Raw genomic sequence first — 19858 nt, 5'->3', positions numbered from 1 at the left:
GGTCTGGTCCCGGTCTGGTCCCGGTCTGGTCCTGGTCTGGTCCCAGTCTGGTCTCAGTCCTGATCTCAGTATTGGTCTGGTCCCAGTCTGGTCCTGGCCTGGTCTTGGTCTCAGTCCCGGTCTGGTCCCGGTCTGGTCCCGGTCTGGTCCCAGTCTGGTCTCAGTCCTGCTCTCAGTATTGGTCTGGTCCCAGTCTGGTCCTGGTCTGGTCTCGGACTCAGTCCCACTCTGGTCTCGGTCTGGTCCCAGTCTAGTCCCTGTCTGATCCGGGGCTGGTCTCGGTCTGGTCCCGGCCTCAGTCCCGGTCTGGTCCTGGACTGGTCTTGGTCTCAGTCTCGGTCTGGTCCCAGTCTGGTTCTGGTCTGGTCTCAGTCCCGCTCTGGTCTCGGTCTGGTCCCAGTCTAGTCCCTGTCTGGTCCCAGCCTGGTCCCGGTCTGGTCCCGGTCTGGTCTCGGTCTCAGTCCCGCTCTGATCTCAGTCTCGGTCTGGTTCCGGTCTGGTCCCGGACCTGGATCAGTCCTGGTTCAGTCCATACGTGGTGCAAAAGTCCGGCATCGCAGTCACGTAAGTCACGTATCCGTTTTTTCCAGTCTTCATTTAAACACAAAATCGAAAAACTGAAAAAACAAATCATTATCTGTTTTTTCATTTTGGTTTTGGAGACAAATAATGAAGAAAACTGTTGTGTTTTTCATTTCCTTATTTTTGGTTTTATATTGAAAAACGAACGAACTGACATTAACAGTCCGTTGTTCTCTGTTCTTTTGTTTTTACTAGAACTTGACTTTACACAGGAAATGCCGGTCCCTGCTCTCTGATTTTATAAAATACATTTCCCCAAAAAAGTGCGATTTATAGTCCGGTGTGACTTATATTTCTATTTTCTTCTTCATTACGCATTTTTTGGCTGGTGCGGTAACCATTTTTGCTCAAATACATGTAAGAACAAAATCAGTTATGGGACTTTTAATATCCATAAATCAATTGAATAATAGAGGGAGAATATATTTGAATAGTCCTGACACAATATACTCTTGATTAAAATGCGTACCATGAGCTCAGCCCCCCAGGCCCTTTGTGACTCATCTGCAGTTCTGAAGTACTGGTTAGCTGGAAAATGCAAATAAATTCAGACAAAGATATCTAAAATTGTTGCTATAATGAGTAAAATGAAAAGACTTTTAAATCAGAATTCCCTTTTATTTAGTGTATAACAGTCTGTTCCTTCCATACTTAAACTACCGTGTGGAAATACTGTGTGGGAATACTTCTAAATCAAATATTAATAACATTTTCCTACTCCAAAAGAAGGTGATCAGGATTATTAATCAAGTGAAATACTACGCACTTACAAATGGTCTTTTTGTTACGCTAAAAGTACTTCAGTTTTTTGATCTTGTGGACCCGCTCCCTCCTTGTTTACACGAGTTATTCGAGCAGCGAGAGTCAGTGTAACCTTCAAAGAACAGGCATGTTAAAAAAATAAAATGAAGAATGAAGATTAGAACTAAGAAAAAGAACTGAAGATGCAGCTTGGATGAGTTGTGAAATGTATTCGACCAACAAAAACAACAACTTTTGGCCAGTTGATGAATTGAATTTCTCCTTCGCCGTGGATTCTCCCTGGACGACTGAGCGATTTTACACACAAAAAAGTGAAATGTATTTATGAGTATTTCTGTTAGGTATGGAACAACTTGAGTAATGATTTTTTTAAAAGTCTAACACTGTAGAAGCCTTTAAAAAAAGAGTATAAGGTGTTATGTTTTGAAAGCTCTGGAATGAATGAACTATGCATTCAATTTAGTTTGTTTTAATTTATATTTTGTCTCTTATATTTACAGGAAGTCACAAGTGAAATTGTAAATGTAAACTTGCTGTTCATACACGTTTTTTTCTTTCTTGGAATTCTGTCATTGTGTAACAGGGTTTGGGCGTTAGAAGTACTTTTTACTTCATCCTAAACCTTTTCAGTCATGATCCATAGGGTTGGAGTATATTTTTTTCTTTTGTTTTGTAGTGCTGTAAAATGACCGAATAAACTAGTACTACTACTACTACGACGACTATGACTACTAGTACTACTACTGCTGCAGCTACTACTACTACTACTACGACTACTAATACTACTGCTGCTGCTACTACTACTACTACTACGACTACTAATACTACTGCTGCTGCTACTACTACTACTACTACGATACTACTGCTGCTGCTACTACTACTACTACGACTACTAGTACTGCTGCTGCTAGTACTACTACTACGACTATGACTACTAGTACTAATACTGCTGCTGCTGCTACTACTGCTGCTACTACTACAACAACTACTAGTACTACTACTGCTACTACTATTAATACTACTACTACTACTACAATTACTACTACTACGACTACTAATATTACTACTGCTGCTGCTGCTACTGCTACTACTACTACTACTACTACGACAACTAGTACTACTACTGCTGCTGCTACTACTACTACGACTACTAGTACTACTACTACTGTCGCTACTACTACGACAACTACTAGGCAAGGCAAGTTTATTTGTATAGCACAATTCGTACACAAAGTATTTCAAAGTGCTTTACAGAATAAGAAATACATTAAAATCATATAAATATGTACGCCACAATCACCGAGCTGATTGCGAGGACTACACCAGAACTGGACCAGGACTAAACCAGGACTAGCCCAGGACTAGCCCAGGACTAGACCGAGACTAAACCGTGACTAGGCCGGGACCAGGACTAAATCAGGACCGGACCAGGACTAAACCAGGACCGGACTAAACCAGGAATAGACCAGGACTGAACCAAGACTGGACCTGGACTAGACCAGGACTAGACCAGGACTAAACCAGGGCTAGACCAGGACTGGGGACTAGAGGACTGGACCAGGACTGGACCAGGACTGATCCAGTGTCATTAGTGGATTATACATATAAACACGCCGAAGCCGCCAAGACGATCTCCTCTCTTGATGTTTTTATGTAATAAAAACACTAAAGTCTGTCTCAGTCTGGTCTGACATTGTTTCGGCAAAAGACCAGGACCGGGCACTTGTTTCCAGGGCAACGGACACGTGTCAATTATTTTTCTCCCATTCGTCCACGGCGTCCAAGATGCGTGTCGCGGTCGTCTAAACTCAAATGCAAAGGTGTCCAAATCGAAGGGTCTAGTACAAGGGTGTTCACACTTTTTCAGCCTGTGAGCTACGTACAAAATGACCAAGTCAAAATGATCTACCTAATACAAAGCCAAGCAAACTGCACTGAAACACTCTGTGCCCCTTTTGGACCCTCACCCACAGTTTGAGAACCCCTTCTTTAAGAGAACTTCCTCTGGCACTTTACACAAAACTGTGAAAAAAGTGAAGGAAGATTTTTAAACCTGTTTTTTAAAGTTCCAAACTGGAGTTGCATTCTTTTCTGGTTTTGCAGTGATATTTACCAGCCTCTGCACATTTACCAAACCAAACGCACATCGTGACAAACACAGATGCATTTGTGCACTTTTGTTAGACAAACTTCAGCCAAATGTGGCAGTAGGTCTGTTCTGTAGATCCGCTCTATGCTGTAGACCTGCTTTGGGCCAACACTGGAACACAAATTTAGACTGGTTTTTGCTTCACGTTTGGTCTTGCTCTTCTAATCAGCCGCACTGTGGGAGGGGCTTGTGTTCGCTGTACGCAGGAAGGAGCGAGAGCGTGAAAAGGCGAGGGGCGGCGTGCTGACGTGAGGCAGATGGACAGGTAGGATGTTTAGGAAGTTGAACCTGCCCTGTGATGCACGCTGGTACACGAGGGCACACGCTGTTGCAGACGAGCCGTGCATAGGGAGCGTGTGTGTTTGTGATGTGCCGTAGAGTCTCCGCGGGTTTCAAATGAGCGCACAGGCTGCACTGAGACGCCCCACACGCTCCTGCACCCGCTACAAGTTTATTACCAACAGCAGCGGCCGTAATGAAATATGATCACACTTGTTGAGTGTCAGACCTTGAGTGAGAGACAAGACCGAGTCCAAACGTGAGTCTGAGACGAGACACGGCGATCTACCCACACGACCTTGGCGATTGACTGGTAGATCGCGATCGATGTATTGGCCACCCCTGGTCTAGGGCATTTTTTCAGTCTGAACGGGTCTTTACATATCACTGCTTTGCTGCGTCACCGTAGGGTAAACACATCCTCAACTGCTCTAAGGAGAATGTAGGGACCAGCTTCATTTAAAACACCGAAATAACTTTATTATCCCATCCCGAAGTATTCCCCAAACACACAAGCCCTGCTCATTTAACAACATTGCATCTGCAGTCCTAAAGCCCCATCTACTCCAAAGGAAAGATTGAGAGTGTTTTACAAGCGCAGATTCGCAACAGTTAGTTTCAACATTGACTTTTATGGAATCTGGGAGGGATTTGTCTTATATACATCAGGGGAGAATGTGAAAAACTGACAGCAGTAAATGCACAAGTTCAAAATGAGTCAAGAATCTGTTTAGAAAATGCTTACTTAAGGTTTACAGAAACGCTGCTGGAGCGGTTTGAGCGGAGCAAATAGTTTTACGGAGATTTTCCTAAACTTCTAACTGCATTTTCCTGACAGCTCTGCATGAATTGGAGAAAACGTATTAGTGAGTAGACAAAAATGTACTCAGTTACTTCAAAATTACCAGTAAGAGTAAAAAAGTATTTGGGAAAAGTACTACTCAAGTAAGAGTGATTGGATGCTACAGATTGGATATACATACAAAAGTACAACTGTACATGTTTTATTAGTTCCACTTTCATTTTTGCTCTCCTTTGCTCCCCATGCTAAGTCACTCCCCCTTCAGAGCGCTATTACAACACAATCAGCGTGCATCCAGCTAACGAAACTACTGCACATTGCATCATATTTGTGACGTTGTTGTGTACAGTCTTGGATCATGTTTCTGTTTATTTATGGAGAATTGTCGCATGAGAGCATGGGTGACGATGAGGGTGAGATCGCTAGATTATTCAAACATTCAAACACCTCAGGACTCCACCCCTCCTCCCCCCTCACTCTCCCCTTTAGTCCTCCAGTCTCCACCCCTTCTCCTCTTTCACGTCCTCCAGACTCCGCCCCTTCTCCTCTTTCACGTCCTCCAGACTCCGCCCCTTCTCCTCTTTCACGTCCTCCAGACTCCGCCCCTTCTCCTCTTTCAGCTCCTCCAGACTCCGCCCCTCCTCCTCTGTCACGTCCTCTAAACTCCGCCCCTCCTCCTCTTTCACGTCCTCCAGACTCCGCCTCTCCTCCTCTGTCACGTCCTCTAAACTCCGCCCCTCCTCCTCTTTCAGCTCCTCCAGACTCCGCCTCTCCTCCTCTGTCACGTCCTCTAAACTCCGCCCCTCCTCCTCTGTCACGTCCTCCAGACTCCGCCCCTCCTCCTCTTTCACGTCCTCCAGACTCCGCCCCTAATCCTCTTTCACCTCCTTCAGACTCCGCCTCTGATCCTCTTTCACATCCTCTAAACTCCGCCTCTCCTCCTCTTTCACGTCCTCTAAACTCCGCCCCTTCTCCTCTTTCACGTCCTCTAAACTCCGCCCCTAATCCTCTTTCACGCTCCTCCAGACTCCGCCCCTTCTCCTCTTTCACGCTCCTCCAGACTCTGCCCCTTCTCCTCTTTCACGTACTCTAAACTCCGCCCCTTCTCCTCTTTCACGCTCCTCCAGGTGTTTAGTTCCACCTTAAATGGCTCTTTCAGGGTTCATTCTCTTTGCTGCCTTTAGGTGGCGCCCTGACACCCAGTCTCAGTTGTGAGGAGTTTATACATGGGAGGGAGGTACAGTTTGAGTTTGTACACATTTGTACATTTTCACTCATGCGCTTCTTAAACTTTGGCCTAAACGGTCGTGTCGCTCGTCTCAGATGTGCAGAACATTTGTCAGTTTGATTCACTGATCCACAGAAGGATTTAAACTTCTTCTGTTAGATTAGACTCAAGACACACTGACGATTCTGTTTAGAGACAGAGAGAGAGGGATAAATAGAGAGTGAGAGAGAGATGGAGGGTGAGAGAGAGGGAGGAAAGAGAGAAAGGAGCAGAGAGAAACAAAGGGGTGTTACATTACAAAGAGAAAGAGAGACAGAGAGACGCTACAACTAAAAGGAAGCAAACCCAAGAAAGAGAGAAAGAGAGAGAGAAGAGGAATATATAGAGGGAGGGAGATAGAGGGAGAGAGAGAAAGAGAGAGCGGAGGAAGGAAAGAGAAAAGGGAGAAGAGAATGGGAGAGAGGGTTGTTACATTGCAAGGAGTGAAAAAGAGAGAGACTATGAGAGAGAGGAGGGGAAGAGAGGGAAGAGGGAGATAGAGAGAGGGAGGGAGATAACAAGAGAGAGAGAGAGAGGGGGAGGATACAGAGAAAGAGAGAGGGAGGGAGAAGAGACTATAAGAGAGAGGAGGGGAAGAGAGGAAGAGGGAGAGGAGAGAGAGAGGGAGGGAGATAAAGAGAGAGAGAGAAGAGAGAGGAGAGAGAGATAAGAGAGAGGAGGGGAAGAGGGAGATAGAGAGAGAGTGAGAGAGGGAGGGAGATAACAAGAGAGAGAGAGGGAGCATACAGAGAAATAGAGAGGGAGGGAGAAGAGACTATGAGAGAGAGGAGGGGAAGAGAGGGAAGAGGGAAAGGGGGAAAGAGGGAGAGAGAGAGAGAGAGAGGGAGATAATGAGAGAGAGGGGGAGGATACAGAGAAAGAGAGAGGGAGGGAGAAGAGACTATAAGAGAGAGGAGGGGGAAAGAGGGAAGAGGGAGATAGAGAGAGGAGGGAGGGAGATAAGAGAGAGAGAGAAGAGAGAGAGAGAGAGAGACTATAAGAGAGAGGAGGGGAAGAGAGGAGAGAGAGAGAGAGAGAGAGGGAGATAACAAGAGAGAGAGAGAGAGGAGAGAGAGAGAGGGAGATACAGAGAAATAGAGAGGGAGAGGAGAAGAGACTATGAGAGAGAGGAGGGGAAGAGAGGGAAGAGGGAGAGAGGGAGAGAGAGAGGGAGGGAGATAATGAGAGAGAGGGGGAGGATACAGAGAAAGAGAGAGGGAGGGAGAAGAGACTATAAGAGAGAGGAGGGGAAGAGAGGGGGAGGGGGAGAGAGAGAGGGAGGGAGATAATAAGAGGGAGAGGGAGAAGAGACTAAGAGAGAGGAGGAGAAGAGAGGGAAGAGGGAGAGAGGGAGGGAGATAATGAGAGAGAGGGGGAGGATACAGAGAAAGAGAGAGGGAGGGAGAAGAGACTATGAGAGAGAGGAGGGGAAAGAAAAAAAGGAGGGAAAGAGAGCGAGAAGATGGAGATAGAGGGGGGGAGATAGAGAGAAAAGTGAAGGAAGTGAGGAAAAAGAGAGGGAGACTTTAAACTAAGACAGAGGAGGAAGAGAAAGGGGAGAGAGTAAACACGGATAGAGGGAGAGAGGAGTAAGGGGGGCATAGAGAGAGAGAAGATAGAGCGGAGGGAAACATCAGGAGGATAGAGAGGGCGAGATGACAGATAGAAAGACGAGAGAAAGAGAGAGAGAGAAAGAGTGATGTGATAATAAACGTGGATAATCAGTCTATTCTTTAGAGGACGCTCCACCGACAAACACAAGAACAACAGAGTCAAGAGCAGAGCACACGAGAGATTACTCAACAAAAACAGGAGACACGGTGGTTCAGCGCTCCAACAACCCAAAGACTGACTCCCACTTAGACCACGTTCTGTTGTTGTGTCCTCAGGCAAGACGTTTTAAGATTCAAGACTGTATCGTCATTGTCAGAGAAAAGAGACAGAATTACGTTTAGAAAGTCAAACACTGCACATTTCACCCACATTTGCCGCGGTTAATGCTCTAAAAACAACATGTAAACACTTAATTTTTCTGATTTTAAAGCCAAATTTCATTTATTCCTTGATCATGTTTCACGTTTATTCTTCTTAAAAAATAATGTTGGTGGTTCAGCACATGCTCGTTGTGTCGTCCTTCTGACGTGATCCGGACGATCCGGCTCCACCAGTTCTGGCTTCGGACTTTCATCCACGTCTCTTTGGATTTGTGAGCGGGATGTGGGAGTGGGCTGAGGTAGAGCAGCTGTTGACTCAGTTTGTCTTCTTCCTCCTTCTCCAACACTCTTCCCTTCTCCTCCTCAGCTGACAGACGTAAAGTGTGATGAGAGAATTCTCCAGCTGCTGCACAATTATCATCAGAACCACTGAGGGAAAAGTTTGGATCATGTTTGTGTCCGTGGAGGAACAACAAACTGAGATGACAGAAAAGCCAGTAGCAGTGTGTGTGTGTGTGTGTTTTCTTCCGGTTGACGTAAATAAGTTGGTGTCTCTGTCCAGTCAGAACCTTCCCCACCTCCAGACGCTGACCAGAATTAAATAAAGACGATTTAACGTGTTTTCCATGTAAACCTCAATTCGGAATTATTAATTCCATGTAAACTCCAAGGAGAATATTTTAATTCAGGACTATTTAATTCAGAACAATTAATTCAGCATTAAAAGACATCATGTAAACGTGACCACTGTCTAGTATGAATGTGGTGTGGGAGTGTTGGCACAGACTGGCAGGCTTGCTTCTGTCAGTCTGTCCCAGGGCAGTTGTGGCTACAATAGTGTCTTACCACCACCAAGTACGGAGTGAATGAAGAATGAAACGTAAAGCACTTTGGGCCGTGCTCGAAAGTCTCCTAAGATACAATATTACAAGCCTGATTCATCAGACGGATTCACTTGGTGGAATCTGTCTGAACTTGCAGCATTAGAATTCGTTCACTCGACAGTAGGCGAGTACTTTTTTATTTAACCAACTGCTGCTGTTTGGTCATGATGTATGTAATGCACCAAATCCCGTAGGAAGAAGGACAATAACGTCTTTCCCCTTGATAAAATTCACCAAACCTTCTCTTTATCTCTTGATCTCAGAAATCGTTGCAACACAGAATGTCTGTCTTTGTCTCCATCCATCTCGACGCTTTGTTTACTGTTGTGCTGTTCCACAAAAGGGACTCAGACAGAAACCACGAGTTTGATGTCATGGCTTCACAGCTCACAGCTGATTGGCCGGTGCACAGTCTACAACTTCCGGGGTTCTTGAAAACTGTCTAGTGCAGATATATCAAACTCAGGCCCAGGGGCCAAATTTGGCTTACGATATAATAATATTTGGCCTATGAGATCATATCAAACATGTATGACCCGCCGGCTACAGATAGACATAGACACATTCATATTTAAAATGATATTATTATTTTATATTTTGCTTGTTCTGGAGTCAGTGTTTAAACAAAAATATTATTAAACATTTATTTTAATAAGTAAAGGTTTAACATTACATATCTCGAAAGAAGAGCAAGCATGCAGATGTTGTTGACATTTTTCAATAAATATTTAGTTTGGCCCATGACTTAGTCCCAGTGTTTAATTTTGGCCTCTGTGAATTTGAGTTTGACTCTTCTGGGCTAGTGTGTAGTGTGTTCTGATTCCTGACCTATCGCTGGAGAGAAATGAAGCCACCCTAACTATAATATTACAGCCTGGCGCACTATTCTGTCTGTGCGTCTTAAAAAGAGACTCCTGTGCCTCGTCCACACAGCGTTTAAAGGTCCTATATTACACAACATTTACTCATGGGAGCTTTTTTTTTTTTTTTTTTTTTTTGCCATTCTAACGCTGTTAGTTCATGAGAAACAGACCTGGAGTTGTTTTGTTTCATTCACCCATGTTCGACTAATCCTTTATTTTGAGTCTGTTTGCTTCTCCAAAGCTCAAAATGCTCTGTTCCACCTTGTGTGTTTTTGTTGAAGAAACAACATTATAACATGGATCAGAAAATAATGTACTACAGGCCCCGATGGGTCAACAGGAAGTCACTCTACATCAGGGCAATTAGACTCTGACAGCCCCTCTGCGCTCGCTGTAGCCCCTCCGCTCTGCGCTCGCTGTAGCCCCTCCGCTCTGCGCTCGCTGTAGCCCTCCCCTCTGCGCTCGCTGTAGCCCTCCGCTCGCTGTAGCCCCTCCGCTCTGCGCTCGCTGTAGCCCCTCCGCTCTGCGCTCGCTGTAGCCCCTCCGCTCTGCGCTCGCTGTAGCCCCTCCGCTCTGCGCTCGCTGTAGCCCCTCCGCTCTGCGCTCGCTGTAGCCCCTCCGCTCTGCGCTCGCTGTAGCAGTTATTAACTTCAGGTTCAGGGCCCCACGCTGTCACATGAACACACTTAAGAACTCCTTTGTGCCAGTGTTTATTAGGCTACTGAAAACCAATTGCTGGGATTCAGATGACATCACAGCATTCTAAGCCAATATTATTTGATACACATGGAGGGCTGCTAAAGTAAATAGAGTGTAAAAACACATTAAATCGTCTTTATTTAATTCCGCTCAGCGTTTGGAGGTGGGAAGGTTTAGTCCTGGTTTAGACCTGGTTTAGTCTGGTTTAGACCTGGTTTAGTCCTGGTTTAGACCTGGTTTAGACCTGGTTTAGTCCTGGTTTTAGTCCTGGTTTAGACCTGGTTTCAGTCCCTGGTTTAGTCCTGGTTTAGACCTGGTTTAGACCTGGTTTAGACCTGGTTTGATCTAGTTTATACCTGGTTTTAGTCCTGGTTTAGTCCTAGTTTAGACCTGGTTTTAGATCTAGTTTAGACCTGGTTTTAGTCCTGGTGTAGTCCTGGTTTAGATCTAGTCTAGACCTGGTTTTAGTCCTGGTTTAGTTTGTGGCAATGAGTGGAATTACTGAAAAAAAAAAGGAAAAAAAAGAAAAGGGGGGATATAGCCCAAAATGTGAAAACAGGAAAATACCGCAATCCATGTAATCCATTTATTTCAGCAAAGTAACTGTAATCCAATCACCACTCACTGAAACAGTAACTGTAACTGAATACAGTTACTCATAATTTGTACTTTGATTACATAACTCTGGTACATGTAATCTGTTACTCCCCAACACTGAACATTAGCTGGAAACATTCAGTAAGTCCAGTTGTTTTGATTAAATTTTGTTTTCATTCATTCATTTATTTTTGGCCAATGTTTAGCTCATTACATTCTACAGACATTATATTCAGTCTGATGCCCATAAATTAAAGCATACTTTTTTTTTTTTTTTACGACAATCGACACCACTACTTCTACTACTACTTCTACTTCCACTCGAAACCGCTGCTAATGTACCACTACTAATGCTGCATCTACTACTGTGTATGCAAGTGGACTATGATTTTTTTGCCCTCATTTTCTGCAACAGGTCAATGAGAAACCTTTTAGGACAAAATCAATGATAGAATTTGCACATGGGTTTATTTTCTGGTTACAAAGCAGAGCTGATGTGAATATATGTGAAGCTAGTGGTCACGTTTGTTCACAACAGTTCAAAAACAGATCACACCCAGATGAAATACATGTAGAATATTTTCTGTCCATCGTCAAAAAACACTCCAGACACAAGCAGAACATTTCCTTAATATAGACTGAAGAGGCTTGGTTTGGGGTGAAAAGAGCAGAGTTGTTGAATTTGAAGTGGACTGGCAGACCCTGTTCTGTTTTAGGGCCTGAAACTCCAGCTGCTGTCGTGGCCTGAAGAACTGGTGGCTCCTGAACATCTGCAACCGTCACCAGAACCATGATGTTCTCAGCCCCGTCTTTCCCACAGACGGAGAGTGTAGAGACTAACGCACTGGACTGGGCTGGACTGAGTGGAGGGGAAGGAGACTGGACCACCTCCTCTGTGACCTCTGTCTCCCTCACTGCTTCCTGACCCTGGAGTATTGGTGATGATGAGTGAGAAGTCGACCTGGAATCTCTCCTGGTGGTTTACATATTACATGCCTGTCTCAGAAGTCTTGTCTTTCTCGTTTTGTTTAAATTGAAACCAGTCAGTCTATTTGACTCTGACCAGGACGGGGCGGATCGTGGCGTTAATCACAATGGTCTTCCCAGACCCTGCAAGTCATTATACGACATTTTGCTTCTTTCTGACTTTCTTTACCAAATACATATTTTTTACATGTTGTCTTGCTGATGTGATTGCTTTGGTGGTGATGGTGACAGTGGAGCTTTCTAAGCTGGTTCCATCTTCTCCACAGTCGCAGAGAACCCTGACAGCATACTCTGTCTCAGACTCAAGTCCAGATATCACCTTTTTCTCAGAATCAGACGCTTCTCTCGTCCACTCATCCCCGTCTCCTGTCTGAGAAAACTCCACAAAGTATTTCTGGATCTGGGCGCCTGGTCCCACCTCGGCAGGTTTCTTCCAGTGGACTGAGATCTCGGAGGAGGTGGAGGTGGCAGTGACGCCTTGAGGTGGGCTGCATGGTAAAGTTTTCATGCAGGTGTCAGGAGAAGCAGGGCCCACACCCACTTGAGTGACGGCTTTTACTCTGAAGCTGTACTCTGTGTTTGGGCTCAGGGCTGTCACTGTGGCCTCTCCGGCTTCAGCCTGGAGCTGCTGGTTCCACTGCTCCTGTCCTTTCTCACAGAACTCCACTCTGTATCCACAGATGTTCTCCACTCCCACTGAGGGAGCACTGAACTGCACACTCACACTGTTTGCTGTGGCTTTGACCAGAGTCACAGAACCAGGTTTAGAAGGAAGCTCAAAGTTCTCACTGGTGAAGAACCCATCTTCATAAAGATGGATGGTTGCACCTTTGTCATTCACATCAGCCGAGCCCACTGCCAGAAACCGAAGGTACTTTTTGTCCTGATCTTTGTTGGCTTCTGCAAAATCACCAAAAAGCTTTGCTTTAAGTCTCATTTGTTGAATCACATCTTGATTTCTGAACCAGGGTTTGGGTTCTGTTTCACACTCATTGGTTTGAAGTCCTTCTAGATGATTCTCCAGTTCTTTGAGGTACGGCTCTGCACTTTCCAGAGATGTAAACACAAACACCAGGGCTTTCTCTGGGTCACAAACCTTCTCACTGAGGACGTTTTCAGATGAGATGATTTCTGTGTTTTTTATCAGATTTGTGAGAGCTTTAATGGTGTTGGCCTCTTGACTGACCCTGTCCATCCACTGGTTCAAACGCTGAGAGCTGAACGGACTCTCCACTGTTTTCTTCAATACAGCTGCTAGTGCAGCCTCCTCCTCTCCTCCTCCACGGATCGACGGAAGCTTTTGGGCCAGTGTTTCCTGAAGCCCAAGCCTGAACTCAGAGCACAAAGCATTGAAGGTTTTGACTTTTTTGGAAAAGTGTGAGAAGTTCTGACCTGCAGGACTTTTCAAGACATCGTTACACCTCATGTCCAGCTCCCTGAAGTCCTCCAGGATGCTCTCTGCCTTAGTGACTAACCTCAGACTGATCTGACGCACCACTTTAGATGCTCTGGAGTCTAAGCTGCTGAGTGGCAGCAGATGCACCATCACAGGGACTGCATTCTCTCCATTGGAGCCCAGAAGTGTGGGGAGATCTTGATAAACTTTGACGGATTCTTCAAAAGTTGTTGGGCTTTTGTCTAAACAGAAATCTCCATAAAAAGTACAGGAGAACTTCTTCACTTTTTCTTTGTCTTTGTCCTCCATTTTCAGAGAGCCTCCTCCATCAACAGAGATCAGTGGGATTTTCTGAATCATCACCTTCAGGTTGCCCTGAATGTCTTGAACCTGTTCATCTTTAGATGTTTCTTGGTCAAACACAAAGAAGGCCTGGGCGCCGTAGAGGATGGCTGTCACTACGTGAGTCGCCAGACCTTTCTCAATCACTTCGTGATGCTTAATGTTGTCTCTTCCGAGCTGGTTCATGGTCAGTGCTTTGAACACCGTGGTAGTTTTGAACTGCAGAGCGACTCGGGCCTGTTTTTCGAGCTTTTGTTGTCCTTTAGAAATTTTGCTGAGCCTCCAACATTCACAAGTCCACTCAGAAAGCTGGCTTTGAGAGAAGCGTCCACTCCCAGTGAAGAAGCCTTCTCTGAGACTGAGTCTGACGCCACGATCTGAAACTGTGTGTTGGGTTTGGGGGTCACTCTCATGTCACTGTCCAACTTCTCTCTGTCCCAGAACGTCAGGCCTGGAAAACAAAACAAAATATCTGCATCAGTAATAAAAATAATACCGTTGCATGTGCTCAGTCTTATGTCTTATACTATACTAGTCCTATACTAAAACAAGTTAGACAGAGACAGACATTATAGAGCACAGGTAGAAGAACTGAATGTTGGGGTCTGCTATAATGAAAGCCTGAGTGATTGTAAAGAAAATATATAATATATATATATATATATATATATATATATATATATATATATATATATATATATATATATATATATATATATATATATATATATATATATATATATATATATATATATATATATATGTATGATGATGTGAGATGTCCAGTTTACAAGTCTTCTGCAGTCAGCTATCAGCTATTCTTCCTGGAGACCTATGTACCCCTGAAATTCCTCTACATATAACATTTTGGCCAGCTAAGTGGGCTGGTGTTGATGTCTGTCACCATTTTTGGTCTACCAGAAACGAGGGAATGAAAAGTTCCACCTAGTTACAGTGAAGTCCCATTGAAAATGGTCTGTATATCGTCTGTGTGCCTGTTACACTGGTACAAAAACCCACAGAGACACAGACGGATCTGAGACATGAGGTAGTGGTGTAAACCATCTCATTTAATATGAACACATTGTGACCCCTCTGTGACCCTCATGACCCCTCTCTTTCAAACTGACCTGGGATGAGTTTGTCAGATCTGCAGTCGTACAGCATGCCCAGGTGGAAGCTCCGACCCAGAGCCGCCATCTCCAAAGGTTTATTACAATCTGAATCCATCTGAGCACAAGGAAAAGGTGTTTAACACTGACACACGAAGGGCTGTGATGAGCCTTATACTCTGTCATGATAACAAAGTCTGAAGTGCAACATATTGCTGAATAATATATAGATGATAAATGATAAGTGAAACTTAAACTGATTAAAAAGAAAAAATGTCATTAAACAAGCTGCAATAGCTGTATGAAACATTTTAGTATTTATTTATGAGTCATAGGTTACCCATTCAACCCTTAAATCTTATCTAATCTAATTTTATCTAGTCTAATCTAATACAGAAAGAAACACCCAACAGACAAAGAAAAAGAAAAATACCCACGATAAAACATATTGAAAAGTAAATGCAGTAATTTTTGTGACAGGCCTACTTATGTTTACATAAAACAATCAGTGGCCTCGCATTACTGTGCTTAAAACTCATCACAGAGCAGAAAAGAACCAGAATATTTAATGAGGAATACATGTGAAGAGTTTAAAATTAACTAGCTCATTTTAAGGCTTTAAAAACATTTAATGCAACCCAACATAAATAAAAGTGTGTACTCACGGTGTAGCAGGCGAGACCGTCTGATGAGGAGTGGAGCTGGAGCTGTCAACAACATTTATTCCTTTCGAGCGACACACCCTTTGAATCATCGCAAACGACAATAGCATCAAGAGCCGCTCGTCTTCATACCTGACATTTTCTGCAAAACCGGTTTATTGAATCAGCGCAAGATCAGAGCGGGACTCTTTCTAGGAATTTTTGAGCTATACCTGTAATCGAGTAAATGTAAGGTAGAGCTGTTTAAAGTCATACTGTGGAACATTCTAGACAGAGCAACGATATCTCCAAGCACAGACAGACCAATGCACATTTAAGTATCAGACAAATGTGAACGTAAAGTGAAAGTACTGTAAAACTACCCACAAAAGTGCTGGTATATTATAAACAATATACTGCATATCAGGCCCTTTGGCAGAAATTTGGGGGGCTGGGGCAAGAATACTCACATGGGCCCCCTTTAGTAAAAATGAAAAGGAAGAGAGTCCAATTCTGGCCCCCTAAAACCCTGACAAAAGGCCCCTTCTTGCCTCCTCCATCTTTGAACCACTGACCCATAACTCACTTCTCTATGTTCATGCTCCTCCTCCTTATAGGAAACTTCACCGACCCGCCCTTTTGTGAACTTTGACCTAAATATAACCAGTTTTACTCCAGCGCACAATAAAACATGATTTAGCACTCCTCAAATCCATTACGTAGACCGCACAAGTGTCAAGGTCCAAGCAGCTGTGGGCTCGGTCTAATGCCTGGAGATGCATTACAGAACTGTCATGTTGAACTATAGGGCTGCGTAAATCTGTGAAATGTATTTAGGACAGAGAAGGTTATGGTTTGGGGGTAAAACGCCTCATGGGCTTTTATATTTTATGTGTAGAAGCTGTTGTTGTTGCTGTTTGCGTGACAGTATTTCAACATGGAATAGTGTTTATACGGTTTCATAAAACGGAGGAAAGGTGAGAATTTAAAAGACCCATGTTACACTATTTTCTGATTTCTGTTACAAGCACCAAAAACAGACCTGGAGTTGTGTTTTGTTTTCATTCACACATTTTTTTATTTATTTTTACACACAAACCATGCAGCTTAAAGATGCAGTAGTAGTAGTAGTAGTAGTAGTCGTGGCTGCAGTAGTCGAAGGTGGGGCTGCATTAGTAGTAGTTGGCACTACAGTAGTTGGAGATGTAGTAGTAGATGTAGTAGTAGTAGTAGTAGTAGTAGTAGTAGTAGTAGTAGTAGTAGTAGTAGTTGTGGCTGCTGTAGTCATAGGTGGGGCTGCAGTAGTTGAAGATGCAGTAGTAGTAGTTTGGACTACAGTAGTTGGAGATGCAGTAGTAGTAGTAGTTTGGGCTGCAGTAGTTGGAAATGTAGTAGTAGTAGTTGGCACGGCAGTATTTAGAGATGCAGTAGTAGTAGTAGTTTGGGCTGCATTAGTTGGAGATGCAGTAGTAGTAGTTGGCATGGCAGTATTTGGAGATGCAGTAGTAGTAGTTTCGGCTGCAGTAGTTGAAGATGCAGTAGTAGTACTGTAGTAGATGTAGTAGTTGTAGTTGGCAGTAGTAGTAGTTGTAGTAGTAGTAGTAGTTAGTATAGTAGTGTAGTAGTAGTTGGCACTACAGTAGTTGAGATGCAGTAGTAGTAGTAGTTTGGCTGCAGTAGTTGGATGTAGTAGTAGTAGTTGGCAGTATGTAGTAGATGCAGTAGTAAGTAGTAGTTTGGGCTGCAGTAGTTGGAAATGTAGTAGTAGTAGTTGGCACGGCAGTATTTAGAGATGCAGTAGTAGTAGTAGTTTGGGCTGCATTAGTTGGAGATGCAGTAGTAGTAGTTGGCATGGCAGTATTTGGAGATGCAGTAGTAGTAGTTTCGGCTGCAGTAGTTGAAGATGCAGTAGTAGTAGTTTGGACTGCAGTAGTTGGAGATGTAGTAGTTGTAGTTGGCACTACAGTAGTTGAAGATGCAGTAGTAGTAGTTTGGACTGCAGTAGTTGAAGATGTAGTAGTAGTAGTTGGCACTACAGTAGTTGGAGATGTAGTAGTAGTAGGCACTACAGTAGTTGGAGATGTAGTAGTAGTAGTAGTAGTAGTTGTGGCTGCAGTAGTCGTAGGTGGGGCAGTATAAGTAGTAGTAGTTGGCACGGCAGTATTTGGAGATGCAGTAGTAGTAGTTTGGGCTGCAGTAGTTGGAGATGTAGTAGTAGTAGTTTGGGCTGCAGTAGTTGGAGATGCAGTACTAGTAGTAGTTTGGGCTGCAGTAGTTGGAGATGCAGTACTAGTAGAAGTTTGGGCTGCAGTAGTTGGAGATGCAGTACTAGTAGTAGTCGGTACTGCAGTAGTTGGAGATGCAGCAGTAGTAGTAGGAGTTTCGGCTGCAGTTATACTATTTGGAGATGCAGTAGCAGTTTGGGCTGCAGTAGTTGAAGATGTAGTAGTAGTTTTGGGCTGCAGTAGTTGAAGATGTAGTAGTAGTAGTTGGCACTGCAGTATTCGGAGATGCTGTAGTAGTTTGGAGTAGTTGGAGCTGCCTAGAGTTCGTCTCGCAAACAGAAAACACTCTGTTCCACCTTGTGATGTCATGTGGTAATACACAAAGTGCTCCAGTGTGTTTTTAAACAACACACACGTTCACTAGAATCTTTTGGATGATTTCAGCTCTGGAATTGTCTTTCTCTACTAAACGAAACTTAAAAAGGAGCTGTTAACCTGATAATTACCGCTTCATGACATCACAAGGTGGAACAGAGCATCTGGAGCTTTGGAGATGTAAACAGACTAATAATAAAGTGTTACTCAGACATGTGTGAATGAAACAAAACACAGCACAGTACAGTGAATAAATATCTATAAATAAACAGAGAGAGAGAATCGGGCGGGCCGTAGAAGAGAACTGGTTTTGCTGTCTGTCAGTGAACTTGTTCCTATAATTATCTTCTCTTTTTGAGTCGATACTGTATTTTACAACAAACAAAATGCACAATAAAGCCAGTTCTCTGTCTGTAAACGTCTCAAATATGAGTTATGTCAATGTTTTAAATGAAACCGGTCCCTACATTTGCCTGAGAGCAGTTGAGCTTTTGTTTACCCGTTGCTATGGTGATGTCATGACACATGTCACGATACAGAAGAAGCGATTTGGCTGTTGCCGGATTACTTGTGCGTTATTAAGCATTAAACATAGTTGTATAATACCACGGCTACAAACTGAAATGTCTCACACGTGAATCTGAAATGCTTTCAGTAAATGTCTCAAATATGAGTGCATTCTTAAATAGTGTATGACAGATTTTTATGTAAGTATTAAAGTTGAGGATGTGTTTACCCGTTGCTATGGTGATGTCACGGCTATGGCCTCAGAGCAGTGATATGTAAAAACATTAAAGGGATAGTTCGGATTTTTTTACATGAATCTGTATGGCATCCCCATGAGCAGTGTCGTGCATCCACACTGACTTACCCCCGACAGCGTCTGGTGAGCCAAGATACTGACCTTTTTGGTGCTGACGAAAGTAGTCCGGCAAGTTGGCTGGGGACAGTATAATAAAGCGTTTTTCTTCTCAAAACAATATGTCTTCAAAAGAGTGATATATTTGCATCACAAAACCATTGTCCTCAAAAAAGTCAGACCTCATAATCGCTTGGCACTATTTTCTCTCTGTTTGTATCACTGCGCGCTGCCGCCAGGTGACAGCCGCGTATGGATCCATCACTTTGTTCAGTTGTTCGGCAGTGTTTACATGCGCAGACCACCACGACATGAGAGAGCTAACGTGAGAGCTAGAGCGAAAAGTATATAAGCTTGTATAAGATACATATGAATATATCTAAAAAAATGGTGCAAACTCTTGATTATCCAGAATGTAACAACAAAAATCTGGCTGAATCTCCAGGCACGATGAAGAGCAGTGCGTTAAAACTGCAGAACACACAGCTCCAAGTATAATGTCCTGTATTATTATTATTATTGTAATATACTGTGCTCTGTCTGTACCAACTTGTTAAAATCTGATCCTGAAGAAGCTGAGCCGGGCCTGGTGGTACTTGGATGGAAGACCACTGAGAAAATCAGGTGCCATTAAAAATATCACTCAAGTAGTTTTGAAACGTAGTTAGTCAAATACTCATCCCACTTCTGAAAACACTTGGGTCATGATCACAGACTGTATAAAGAAGTGGACTAAGGGAGTGTGGCATCACCCACAGCGTTCAACTCCAGTCAAAGGAAGCTCACTGAGGCTGGCTGTTATAGGAGCAAATTTGGAGTCCAGTTCCATATTAGAATTATGAATTTATTTACTGACAAAATTGTGAAATAAGAACACCAGGATCATGTAGAGCGGGTTAATACAAACATTTGAAGACCAAAATAAGGCTCACAGCAGCAGACGGTTGATGTTTTTTTCAATACAAAGTGAATCGGAGCCAGAGTCAGTGGAGCCAGATGCACCTTCATGCCCATTTCCTGTCAACAGTAAGAGAGCGAACCAGCCGAAGCAGCAAACTACACCTAATCCAAATGATTATTACTTTGTATTACTATTATTAATG

General features: G+C 43.6%; 2 protein-coding genes across 2 annotated transcripts in view; both read right to left on the bottom strand.

Annotated features, from left to right (window-relative positions):
• The window catches only part of htr4 (5-hydroxytryptamine receptor 4), a 262431-nt gene that overhangs the window by 143581 nt on the left and 98992 nt on the right, over nucleotides 1–19858 (bottom strand). The gene's annotated exons all lie outside the window — the stretch shown is intronic.
• On the bottom strand, nucleotides 10932–15389 carry LOC129410517 (verrucotoxin subunit beta-like). Its single transcript, XM_055158853.1, is given in 4 exon segments — nucleotides 10932–13782; nucleotides 13785–13994; nucleotides 14674–14773; nucleotides 15321–15389. Coding segments are annotated over 3 exon segments (2154 nt in total). The 5' UTR covers nucleotides 15321–15389; the 3' UTR covers nucleotides 10932–11938.

This window comes from Boleophthalmus pectinirostris, unplaced genomic scaffold, assembly GCF_026225935.1.
Source record: "Boleophthalmus pectinirostris isolate CB_2022bp ecotype Guang Dong unplaced genomic scaffold, ASM2622593v1 HiC_scaffold_23, whole genome shotgun sequence".
Taxonomy (NCBI): Eukaryota; Metazoa; Chordata; class Actinopteri; order Gobiiformes; family Gobiidae; genus Boleophthalmus; species Boleophthalmus pectinirostris.
The sequence above is the reverse complement of the archived record's forward strand: the minus strand, read 5'-3'. Positions and strand labels throughout refer to the sequence as shown.